The sequence below is a fragment of the Carcharodon carcharias genome, chromosome 13 (assembly GCF_017639515.1).
Source record: "Carcharodon carcharias isolate sCarCar2 chromosome 13, sCarCar2.pri, whole genome shotgun sequence".
Classification (NCBI taxonomy): Eukaryota; Metazoa; Chordata; class Chondrichthyes; order Lamniformes; family Lamnidae; genus Carcharodon; species Carcharodon carcharias.
In genome coordinates this window covers 18,734,540-18,747,614 of record NC_054479.1, presented here as the reverse complement: position 1 = coordinate 18,747,614, position 13,075 = coordinate 18,734,540, and the positions used below count along the sequence as shown (strand labels likewise).

The window sequence follows — 13,075 nt, the reverse complement described above, 5'->3', positions numbered from 1 at the left end:
CTAATTAACAGCTGATTACCATTTACAAGTGCAAATTAGTTTAATTACAGATAGACGCCAGATGCACTTACAACATGGCAGATGCTACACTACTGTTCAGTGACTTTGTGCACCATTCAACTTTTGTCAGGAGGACGACAGTAAAGTGTAACAATTGATGGCCGAGAGAAATCTTCATTACACAGTCAAATCAAAAATCATCTAGTACAGTAATAGATTTTTCCTCCCATTTCTAAGTGGGGTTGTAACTAAAAAGGACATTTGGCACTGCCTAATCTTCAGGTGGTGCGCAGGCAGCGATTTTGTGGGATTAATTGAAATCATTTAAGAGCATTGCTCAAGATAGATACTAGCACATTAAAGTCTATTATATGCAGATAATTATGGTAATGCTGCTGAAATTTACTCTGCACACAAGCAAACAGTTTTGGTCACATTTACCCACCATTTTCTGACATCCCTTTATCCACCTATCCAAATTGATCTTGAATGTTGACAGTTTCTGATTTAATCACTAACCCTACAAGTGAATTCCACAGCCTCATAACTCCCAAAATTGGAAGAACAGAACTGTTAATTGCAGTGGTCGGATTTTTTTTTTCAAATTTAAGTGGACAAATAAAAAATTGCACATGGTCACTGTTCAGAATCTTTTGCATTTGTATTTAATCTTCTATCAGAAATCCTAGCAACACCGCTCGATTGTTAGAGGTCACTTATGTGCTTGTGTCTGCAACAGATAATGTACAACAAATTCCCCCAGGAGTGTGGATTTGTCTAAAAGCATAATGCGTTTTCCATTTCATGGTAAAGCAATTACGGGTAAAGTTCCAATTTGCTTTTCCTGTATTTAATCTATTCCCAGCAAAACACTTTTTAAAACAACTTCTTGGATTTATGAAACATCTCTACACAGAAAACCATTTCAAACTGGAATGATGCCAGCAGTTTTGGCACAGCAAAATTCCACAAACACAGATGAGTGATAAAGCCTTTGGTGAGCAGATAAAATCTCAAGATTGTTGGACAAACTAAGTCACCGGGGTTGAATGACGGGGTAGTGCAGCAATTTAAAAATCAAACATAACATGTACTTTCCTATAAATGCTAACGTTTCTTAGTCAGGAGATTCTGGGCACAAACTAATAAAATGAGTCATTTCAATCCGCAATGTGGGTTGAAAATCCATCAAGGGCTGATGTGATACAAGAATCCCCTCTCTTTGCATCCTGTGTCAGAATTCAAACTGTAGCCTACGAAACAGAGGCAACTCAGTCTTATTTGCGCTTGTATTTCTTACTTGCTGGCATTTCCTGTTTGAATTTTGTGGTCTGGGAGGTTGGAAAGGACTGCTCTTGATGTTATTACCTCAGCAGTGGATAAATTAGTCATGAGTCTTATTGGTGGGTAAAACCTAAATCATAACACCAGGAACAAAATCATGGGAACAAGGATGCAAACCGTGTGTGTGTGGTCCTTGCAGATCAATGGTGCACACCTGCACAACCTCAAAAAACCTGTATGTGCTCCTGCCCTATATGAAATTAGTTTAGCATTTGCAACACAGCTCCAAGTGGACATTAACCAACAGCCAGAATGGTTCCTTGCTGCCAAATTGACAATGAACAGAGTTTCAAGAATCCCTAATGCTAGAATGAGGACATACACTAATTTCCTGATTGGCTGTACTTCAATTTGGTGAACAACACACAAATGCACGACGTGCAGGAGACCGTGCGCTGCAGTGTTTTCAGGAGTTGAAGGTAAAGACCAAAAAAAGGAGGAAAAAGCAATAAATGTGTGGGGGTGTGGTGGTGGCAGATGTGGTGTGCAAAAATGTCATTGTTTAGAAAGCTGGTATTTGGAGGCTTGGATAAAGAGACCTCACCCTGTAGTAAGCCCATACATTTGGCAGGATTACTACACTGGTGCTTCAAGTGTCAAAGTGCTCTATCCTCCTTCAATGTATGCATTATGGGAAAACTACGTCTAAGTTTTTAGTCACTTCTCCCAATATCTCCTCCTTTAGCTTGGTGTCAATTTTTGTTTGATTAAAATTCTGTGAAGTGTCTTGGGGACATTTGTCTCCGTTAAAAGGGTACAATATGTTGTTGGGTACATTGCAAATGAAAACTGCCCAACTTTCTCTATCCCAGGTGGCTGAAGTTTCAAAGCTAAGTCTCCAGCAGGGAAGTATTGAGAACAGAGAACTGCGCCAGTCCTACACTGTGTAGTCAACAGGTAGATGTTTGCATAACAAAAACAGAATTACCTGGAAAAACTCAGCAGGTCTGGCAGCATTGGCGGAGAAGAAAAGAGTTGACATTTCGAGTCCTCATGACCCTTCAACAGAACTGATTTTTCTTTACAAGGAGAGGGAAATATAAGCTGGTTTAAGGTGGGGGTGGGAGAGACAAGTAGAAGGGGGGGGTGTTGTTGTAGGGACAAGCAAACAGCGATAGGAGATCATCAAAAGATGTCACAGACAAAAGAACACAGAGGTGTTGAAGTTGGTGATATTATCTAAATGAATGTGCTAATTAAGAATGGATGGTAGGGCACTCAAGGTATAGCTCTAGTGGGGGTGGTGGGAGCATAAAAGATTTAAAAATAATGTAAATAGGTGGGAAAAGAAAAATCTGTATAAATTATTGAAAAAAAAACCAAAAGGGAGAAGAAACAGAAAGGGGGTGGGGATGGAGGAGGGAGCTCAAGACCTAAAGTTGTTGAATTCAATATTCAGTCTGGAAGGCTGTAAAGTGTCTAGTCGGAAGACGAGGTGCTGTTCCTCCAGTTTGCGTTGGGCTTCAAGGACAGACATGTGGGCAAAAGAGCAGGGTGGAGTGTTAAAATGGCAAGTGACAGGTAGGTTTGGCTCATTCTTGTGGACAGACCGCAGGTGTTCTGCAAAGCAGTCGCCCAGTTTACGTTTGGTCTCTCCAATGTAGAGGAGACCGCATTGGGAGCAACGAATACAGTAGACTAAGTTGGGGGAAATGCAAGTGAAATGCTGCTTCACTTGAAAAGAGTGTTTGGGCCCTTGGACGGTGAGGAGAGAGGAAGTGAAGGGGGAGGTGTTACATCTTTTGCGTGGGCATGGGGATGTGCCATAGGTGGGGGTTGAGGAGAAGGGGGTGATGGAGGAGTGGACCAGGGTGTCACGGAGGGAACGATCCCTACGGAATGCTGACGGGGGGGGGGGGGTGAAGGGAAGATGTGTTTGGTAGTGGCATCATGCTGGAGTTGGTGGAAATGGTGGAGGATGATCCTTTGAATGCTGAGGCTGGTGGGGTGATAAGTGAGGACAAGGGGGACCCTATAATGTTTCTGGGAGGGAGGAGAAGGCGCAAGGGCGGATGCGCGGGAGATGGGCCAGACATGGTTGAGGGCCCTGTCAACCACCGTGGGTGGAAAACCTCAGTTAAGGAAGAAGGAGGACATGTCAGAGGAACTGTTTTTGAAGGTAGCATCATCGGAACAGATGTGACGGAGGCAAAGGAACTGAGAGAATGGGATGGAGTCCTTACAGGAAGCGGGGTGTGAGGAGTTGTAGTCGAGGTAACTGTGGGAGTCGGTAGGCTTGTAATGGATATTGGTGGACAGTCTATCACCAGAGATTGAGACAGAGAGGTCAAGGAAGGGAAGGGGAGTGTCAGAGATGGACCACGTGAAAATGATGGAGGGGTGGAGATTGGAAGCAAAATTAATAAATTTTTCCAAGACCCGACGAGAGCATGAAGTAGCACCGAAGTAATCATCGATGTACCGGAGAAAGAGTTGTGGGAGGGGGCCGGAGTAGGACTGGAACAAGGAATGTTCCACATACCCCATAAAGAGACAGGCATAGCTGGGGCCCATGTGGTACCCATACCCACACCTTTTATTTGGAGGAAGTGAGAAGAGTTGAAGGAGAAATTGTTCAGTGTGAGAAGGTTCAGCCAGACAGAGGAGAGTAGTGGTGGATGGAGATTGTTCGGGCCTCTGTTCGAGGAAGAAGCTAAGGGCCCTCAGACCATCCTGGTGGGGGATGGAGGTGTAGAGGGATTGGACGTCCATGGTGAAGAGGAAGTGGTTGGGCCAGGGAACTGGAAATTGTTGATGTGACGTAAGGTGTCAGAGGAATCACGGATGTAGGTGGGAAGGGACTGGACAAGGGGAGAGAGAAGGGAGTCAAGGTAATGAGTAATGAGTTCCATGGGGCAGGAGCAAGCTGACACGATCGATCTACCAGGACAGTTCTGTTTGTGGATTTTGGGTAGGAGGTAGAAGCGGGTCGTCCGAGGTTGGGCGACTATCAGGTTGGAAGCTGTGGGAGGAAGATCCCCAGAGAAGATGAGGTCAGTGACAGTCCTGGAAACAATGGCTTGATGTTCAGTGGTGGGATCATGGTCCAGGGAGAGGTAGGAGGAAGTGTCTGCGAGTTGACGCTCAGCCTCCGCGAGGTAGAGGTCAGTGTGCCAGACAACAACAGCACCACCCTTGTCAGCGGGTTTGCTGACAATGTCAGGGTTGGACCTGAGAGAACGGAGTGCAGTAAGTTCAGAGAGAGAGAGATTAGAATGGGTGAGAGAAGCAGAGAAATTGAGACGACTAATGTCGCGCCAACAGTTCTCAATGAAAAGATCAAGAGAAGGTAAGAATCCAGAGGGAGGGGTCCAGGTGGAGGGAGAATATTAAGGTGGGTAAAAGGATCCGTTGAACAGGGAGAGGACTCCTGCCCAAAGAAGTGAGCCCGGAGACGAAGACGGCGGAAGAAGAGTTTAGCATCGTGCCGAGCCCGAAATTCATTGAGATGAGGGCGTAAGGGTATGAAACTAAGTCCTTTACTAAGCACTGAACATTCAATGTCGGAGAGGGGAAGGTCGGGGGTATAGTGAATACACGGCTGGGGCTGGGATTGGAAGACGGGGTGGGGACGGAGGGACAGGCAGGGGTGGAGGGTCCTAGATGGGTGTTGGTGTCAATGAGTTGCTGGAGCTTGCCCTCCCTAGCACTTGAAAGAAAGAGAAAAAGTTTCTTGTTGAGGCGTCGGATGAGATGAAGAATAAAATGAAACTGGGGGCACGCGCAGCTTTGAAAAAGGGTACGGCGGTGCTGCTGGAGGGAGAGGTCGAGTGTGTTCATATGGCGGCACATGGCACTGAGTGTGGATCTCAGAATGTGATGGGAACAGCAGTCCGAGAAACGTTTTATGTCCCGGAGATACCTGTAATCCTGGGAGGGTTCGAAATATGAGGGGTGGAATTTCAGTTGAAATCCACATGGGGTAAGTCGGAGACAGTCACTGAGAAAGGAGATGTGGCTGTGAAAGCGGGTTTTAGTAAACACCTTGTCAAACAACAGGAGAGAAATGGAAAGCAATGAAGGTGAACAAGGCAAAAGAGAGATACGGAAATCTTGTCGCAGAGATGAACAGAACTTCTTCAAGGTAGGTATTTCTTGAAGAGCAGTGGCAGTCAATTAAACACAGAGATAAAAACAAAAAACTGCGGATGCTGGAAATCCAAAACAAAAACAGAATTACCTGGAAAAACTCAGCAGGTCTGGCAGCATCTGCGGAGAGGAAAAGAGTTGACGTTTCGAGTCCTCATGATCTTTCAACTGAACTGATTTTTCTTTACAAGGAGGGAAATATAAGCTGGTTTAAGTTGGGGGGGTGGGGGAGAAGTGGAGGGGGGGATTGTGGTTGTAGGGACAAGCAAGCAGTGATAGGAGCAGATCATCAAAAGATGTCACAGACAAAAAAAGAGAGCTGTTGAAGTGGTGATATTATCTAAATGAATGTGATAATTAAGAATGGATGGTAGGGCACTCAAGGTATGGCTCTAGTGGAGGTGGGGGAGCATCCTCCTTCTTCCTAAACCGAGGTTTTCTACCCACGGTCGTTGACAGGGCCCTCAACCATGTCTGGCCCATCTCCCGCGCATCCGCCCTCACGCCTTCTCCTCCCTCCCAGAAACATGATAGGGTCCCCCTTGTCCTTACTTATCACCCCACCAGCCTCCACGTTCAAAGGATCATCCTCCACCATTTCCGCCAATTCCAGCATGATGCCACCACCAAACACATCTTCCCTTCACCCCCCGTTGGCATTCCGTAGGGATCGTTCCCTCTGGGACACCCTGGTCCACTCCTCCATCACCTCCTACTCCTCAACCCCCACCTATGGCACATCCCCATGCCCACGCAAAAGATGTAACACCTGCCCCTTCACTTCCTCTCTCCTCACCGTCCAAGGGCCCAAACACTCCTTTCAAGTGAAGCAGCATTTCACTTGCTTTTCCCCCAACTTAGTCTACTGTATTCGTTGTTCCCAATGCGGTCTACTCTACATTGGAGAGACCAAACGTAAACCGGGCGACCACTTTGCAGAATACCAGCGGTCAGTCCGCAAGAATGACCCAAACCTCCCTGTCGCTCGCCATTTCAACACTCCACCCTGCTCTCTTGCCCACATGTCTGTCCTTGGCTTGCTGCATTGTTCCAGTGAAGCCCAACGCAAACTGGAGGAACATCTTCCAACTAGGCACTTTACAGCCTTCCAGACTGAATTTTGAATTCAACAACTTTAGGTCTTGAGCTCCCTCCTCCATCCCCACCCCCTTTCTGTTTCTTCCCACTTCCTTTTTTTTTCAATAATTTATATAGATTTTTCTTTTCCTACCTATTTCCATTACTTTTAAATCTTTTATGCTCCCCCACCCCCACTAGAGCTATACCTTGAGTGCCCTACCATCCATTCTTAATTAGCACATTCGTTTAGATATCACCAACTTCAACACCTCTGTGTTCTTCTGTCTGTGATATCTTTTGATGATCTGCTTCTATCACTGCTTGCTTGTCCCTACAACAACACCCCCCCTCCACTTCTCTCCCCAACCCCTCACCCCACTTTAAACCAGCTTATGTTTCCCTCTCCTTGTAAAGAAAAATCATTTCTGTTGAAGGGTCATGAGGACTCGAAACATCAACTCTTTTCTTCTCCGCCGAGGCTGCCAGACCTGCTGAGTTTTTCCAGGTAATTCTGTTTTTGTTTTGGATTTCCAGCATCCGCAGTTTTTTGTTTTTATCGGATGTTTGCATAGTTCAAAGGCATTTTATTGCAGGCATTTTCAGTCAGCAATATGGCCAAAACTGAAAAATGTATATCAATTCAAAATGTAATTCAATACTAATCAGGAAGGAAATATTAATTATGGAATATCATTTCTGAACTAAAAAATAGCTTTGGCTTTAAACTATCAGGACAATTTACAGGAAGTCCTTCACCACACCTGACCTGAATGCCATATTACTGCTACATTGCTCAAGTGCTTCTTGTGCTTGTGGGATAACAAGTGTAAGTAGCTCATCTTTCAGAACATCTTTAGCATTATGGATATAGACCCATCATGCACAGCAGAGTGCTCTTGGTAGCTCCTTGGAAGCTGGTCTTGTGAAGTTTCTCTGAACGTCATTTCTAAATTTAAACTATCCAGGGATCTGGTGTAGCCAAAGTGATTTGTCAAACTAGCAAAATACCCTGAATAAGCATCCTACTACTTTGATTGGTTTTGACAGCAGCTGTACATTTGACTTGAAACTCTTGGTGGATTAACAGTCACTCCAAAGTCCTTCTCCACTCTTATTGCTCAGAACTGCATGTAGGTTAAGGTTTCCTGTCCTAATATATAGTTCCCTGCATAAAGTCCATTGGCCATTCTCTGGACCAAATTCTTGGCTAGCCATATCCCTGAACTATCCGTCTAATTCCCTTGCTATTTCAACTGATATTGACAATTATCAATATTTATTGATAGCTCAATATTAATAAGGCAGTTTCTGGATTCTGGAGGAGAAACATCACCTCTACAGGGTTTACCTAGGCCCAACCATCTTCAGCTGCTTCACCAATGACCTTCCCTCCATCATAAGGTCAGAAGGGGATGTTCACTGATGATTTCGCAATGTTCAGTACTATTTGCTGCAACTCAGATACTGAAGTAGTCCATGCTTAGATGCAGCAAGACCTGGACAACATTCATGCTTGGGCTGATAAGTGGCAACTTACATTCATGGCTATGACCATCTCCAACAAGAGAGAATCTAATCATCTCCCCTTGATATTCAAAGGTATTACCATCGCTGAATTCCCCATCAACAACATCCTGGAGGTTACCATTGACCAGGAACTGAACTGGGCCAGCCTTTTATATACTGTGGCTACAAAGCAGGTCAGAGGCTTGAAATCCTGCAGTGATGAACTCACCTCCCGACTCCCCAAAGCCTGCCCACGATATACACAACACAAGTCAGGAGTGTGAAGGAACACTCTGCGTTTGCCTGGATGAGTGCACTCCAACAACACTCAAGAAGCTCAACACTATCAGGACAAAGCAACCTGCTTCAATAACACCCCATCCACCACCTTCAACATTCACTTCCTCCACTACCAAAGCACAGTGATAGCAGTGTGTGCCATCTACAAGGTGCACAGCAGTAACTCACCAAGGTGACGGCACCTTCCAAACCCGCAACCTCAGCCACCTCGATGGACAAGGGCAACAGACACAAAGACACCACCACCTGTAAGTTGCCCTCCAAAGCACTCACCATCCTGACTTGAACTATATCGCCGTTGCTATCACTGGGTCAAAATCTTGGAACTCCTTTCCTAATAGCACTGTGCGTAATGTCTATGCACCCTGGTGTACTAGTTCATCACCAATGCACAGTGCCAACAGGTGAACACTGCTCACAGGAAAGGCCCAAATTCTAGGAAGATGGGTGGAGCATTTTAACCACATGCTTAAATCAGCCTTTACTCAGAGCAGCAGCAATCAACAAGTTGCCACAGGTTGTCATCAACTGCTCTCCTGATGACCCTCCCATGTTATTAGAAATGACAAATGCAATCAAACCTGTCTAGCAGCAAATCTCCAGGAGCTGATGCTATCCCAGCTGATGTCTACAAGGGCAGAAGTCAATGCCTGTTCAAGAAGCTCACAGAGCTCTTTCAGTTCACGTGGGAGCAAGGAACCAGGCCGTAAGAATGCAAAGATGCCTCCATTATCCACCTGCACAAGCAGAAAGACACTTTCCACTGAGACAATCATAGAGGAATCTCACTCCCCTCTATCACCAAAATCTTCACCAGAATCCTTCTGAATGACTTAGTGCAACATCTTGACCAGGATCGGGATCTGATTGGAGAGTCAGTATGGCTTCAGAAAAAGGTCGAGGAACCACTGATATGGCGCTTACAATTAGACAGCTCCAGGAGAAATACCAACAGAACATGTACCTCTACCATGTTTGTTGATCTGACCAAGGCCTTTAACACAGCCAACTGTGAGGGCCTTCAGAAGATAGGGTGCACAGCAGTAACTCACCAAGGTGACAGCACCTTCCAAACCCGCAACCTCAGCCACCTCGAAGGACAAGGGCAACAGACACAAAGACACCACCACCTGTAAGTTTGCCTGCCCTGAGAAATTAATCACAAGGTTCATTGGTTCCATGACAGCATGCTCGCGTCTCCTGGATAGTGAATCTTCTGGCTCACTCCCAATCAATAAAGGGATTAAAAAGGGGCGTGTGCTAACATAAACCCTCTTCAGCGTGTTTTTCTCCACCATGCTCTCCGATTCCTTCCATGCTGGTGACCTTGGCATTGAAATAAGATGTCGCATGGATGGGAAGCTGCTCAATCCAAGACGACTTCTGGTTAAGACCATGGCCTCCGAGGGCTTGGCAATTTCTTATTTGCCGATGACTGTGCACTAGCTGCTGATTCAGAGCTGGACATGTAATGTAGAAGGACTTGCTCTCCAATGCATGCAGTAACTTTGGCCTTAGTCAGCTTGAAGAAAACTGAAGTAATGTACCACAGCCTGCTCCAGGAAAGCCCTATCTCAAGCCCAAGGTTTCAGTCCATGAGCAGAACCTGTCAGCAGTGGATAAGTTCACTCATCTCAGCAGCACAGTCTTGAGCTGTATGTATTGGCAACAAGACACATGCAAGAATTGTCAAAGCAAACGTGGCCTTCGGTAGGCTTCGAATATCAATCTGGGAACAAAGATGAGTAAGTTTCCCTACCACAATTGAAAGACTATAGAGCAATAATCTTACTCTGCTCTATGCATGAGATGCTTGGATTGTGTACCAGCTTCATGCCAAGAAGCTCAACCGCTCTTACCTGAACTGACTTTTGAAACTTCTGAGATCAGCTGGCAGGACAAAATACCAGAGACTGAGGTGGTCACCCAAGCTGGCACACCAAACCAGAAACTGAACTGGACCAGCCATATAAATACTGTGGCCAGAAGAGGTCAGAGGCTCAGATACTGCAGTGAGTAACTCACCTCCTGACTCCCCAAAGCCTGTCCACCAGCACAAGTCAGGAGTGTGATGGAATACTCACCACTTGCCTGGATGAGTGCAGCTCCAGCAACATTTAAGCTTGACAAAGCAGCCCAGTGCCTCCCTAACAGCACTGTGGTTGCACCTACACCACATGGACTGCAGCAGTTCAAGGCAGCAGCTCACCACCACCTTAAGAGCAATTAAGGATCGGCAATAAATGCTAGCCTAGCCAGTGATGCCCACATCATATTGAGACAGTTACAACTGAGTTGGGCCAGTCATGCAGCCAGAACGCCTGACACTCACTTACCAAAGTGAATCTTCTATCAAGAGCTCAAGTCTGGGGTGCACTCACATGGCAATCAAAGGAAGCACTACTAGAACACTCTGAAGGCTTCACTTAAGAATTCTGATGTGGACTTCGGGTTCTGGGAGAAGTTCGCCCAGGATTGCAGCACCTAGTGTAACTTAATAAAAAATGGTGCAGCCTCTGTCAAAGGCAAGTGCATAGCAGGGGCAGAAAGAAAACAGAGGAAGCCCTGAGCTAGCAATTCGTTCAAAACTCAGTTGTTTATAGTATCCTGTCCTATTTGCAGCAGAACCTTCTGGGTATAGATCAGCCTGAGCAGTCACCTAGGTTCCCACCAGAACCCTACCAAACACCCTAGATGATGAATATGGTCATCTTTGCCTCTTAAGACAAATGAATCAATAAAAAACTTAAAAGCTTAATACCTGCAAATTCAATTTGTTAAATTATCTTTTGGATCACAAAGTAAGTTCAAAATTTTATATAGAAGTTTCTAAAACTTGTAGTTAATCACTCCCTTAAGGACATTAAGCCCAATCCACTATGTGTAGAGGAATGAGCCCAATAGACTAAATAGCCCAATCATTCCATCCTCTTCTCTAGCAGTCATTAAAAAAAACACGTGTACAGTAGAACTTACCATGGCTGTGCAATCCTCTGAGCCACTAGCAATGATGTGGTCATTGTGCGGACACCACTCAATGTCCAGCACCGGTCCTGTGTGCCCACAAACTGTTGGATATGACTTGTCGATTCGGCCTGACTGTAAACAGAGAATGGCACACATCAATATACAGTGCTAAAAATTCCCATAAGCTCCAATCACATCAATGCATTCTGGCGTCTGGTTACTAATCCAGTCCAGATGACATGTACCAAATCCTAGTCGTTATACTGCCACATGAGGTGTCAAGGTAAATCTCAATGCAGTCATTCAGCTGAAAAGCACCCATGCAAAACTACTCAAAATTTAGCACTAAACCAGTTATATCAGACTAGTTATGAGAAGTGTCAGCAAGGGATGATTTTATGCTGTACTGGTCCTCTACATCTGTGGGATAAAGAACAGGGGGCACAGTTCTGCAGCAGACCTTTATTGTACCTGATTTGACAGTGAGTATAAATCCTCACCTTAACTAGCAGTTATTCTTTTTTATTTGAAATAAGTGATTTGTGCACATCTTGCACGTCTGATGCAAAGCAAATGTCTGCCAATATCCTAACCTTAGCAATTTTGAATCTCCAGTTTTTTTTTTTAAAAAGAGTACTGTTGTGGCATTCCTCAAGTTGACAAGAGTTGCATGGTAATGCACAGGAAGGCATTCTTTAGAGATTGTTCCGACTGAAGTGTGCCAAAGATTTCTGCAACAGGTTAGCAATTCCAAACCAGGTAAACGTTAATCCACAGGCAGTATTTTTGTGGTAAAATGATTTTTGTTAAGTGTATAGTCAGTCATCTCAAGAGATGATAGCATGTTATTCAAAGCACATCAAATGTCACTTCCAATACATTTTATTTTCAAGAAAAGCTCTGATTCACAGAACTCTGCCAATAACAGTGAGCTAAAAGGAAGTTCATGGCTCCTTGTCAACACATTGTGTTTTACAGACACCCAGCTATTCCAGTGGTCTGGACTTTTGTAAAGGGAGGTCATCAAAGTTTGAATGAGGCCAGTATTACTGTGTGAAAAATCAAAAGATGTCATTTAGCTACGCTAGTACAACTTACATGGAAAGTTATAATTAACAAAAAAAATGTTCACGGTTTTTCCAGTACACAACAGGGAACAATTCCTTTGATAGATCACCCAAGCTGAAAGAAGACTGGTAGAGTTCCAAACTGTACGCAAAGCCTTGAGAATACTAGGTGTCTCTCAGAAGCTTCTTTAAATCGACTGAGATAAGCAATTACACACACTCCACACAAAAGTAGAGACAATTTAACAGCTGGACTCTTGAGATGGTCCTGCCTATGGACTCAAACCTGTCACTATCTGGTCTGGAACCATGTCTTGTACCCTCTAGATTACCGGCAGTGCTCTCCTCTCTTCTCTCCAAACTCCTGGCTCAATCTGGCAGGTTTTTCAATACACAAATATTTCATGCAGCAAACAGCCACATTTAATACAAAAAACAAAAATACCTGGAAAAACTCAGCAGGTCTGACAGCATCCGTTTTCCTTAGTTCTGGTGAAGAGTCAAATGGACTTGAAACGTTAACTGTATTCCTCTCCGCAGATGCTGTCAGACCTGCTGAGTTTTTCCAGGTATTTTTGTTTCGAATTTCCAGCATCTGCAGTATTTTTGCTTTTAGCCACATTTAATACTTCACTGTACTGAAATATTCTGTTTATCACAGAAATACAGAACACAAGAAAATAGTTAAATCCGTTATAAGTGTCTGATAGGAGGAAATGATT

The 13,075-nt window shown here is 44.7% G+C and overlaps 1 protein-coding gene across 3 annotated transcripts in view; it reads right to left on the bottom strand.

Moving 5' to 3' along the window:
* The window catches only part of coro1cb (coronin, actin binding protein, 1Cb), a 175,334-nt gene that overhangs the window by 80,433 nt on the left and 81,826 nt on the right, over positions 1-13,075 (bottom strand). For all 3 annotated transcript variants that reach the window (XM_041202432.1, XM_041202433.1, XM_041202431.1), the window contains one exon: positions 11,296-11,418. In XM_041202432.1, the coding sequence (XP_041058366.1) occupies positions 11,296-11,418 (123 nt within the window). The remainder of the gene's footprint in view (positions 1-11,295; positions 11,419-13,075) is intronic.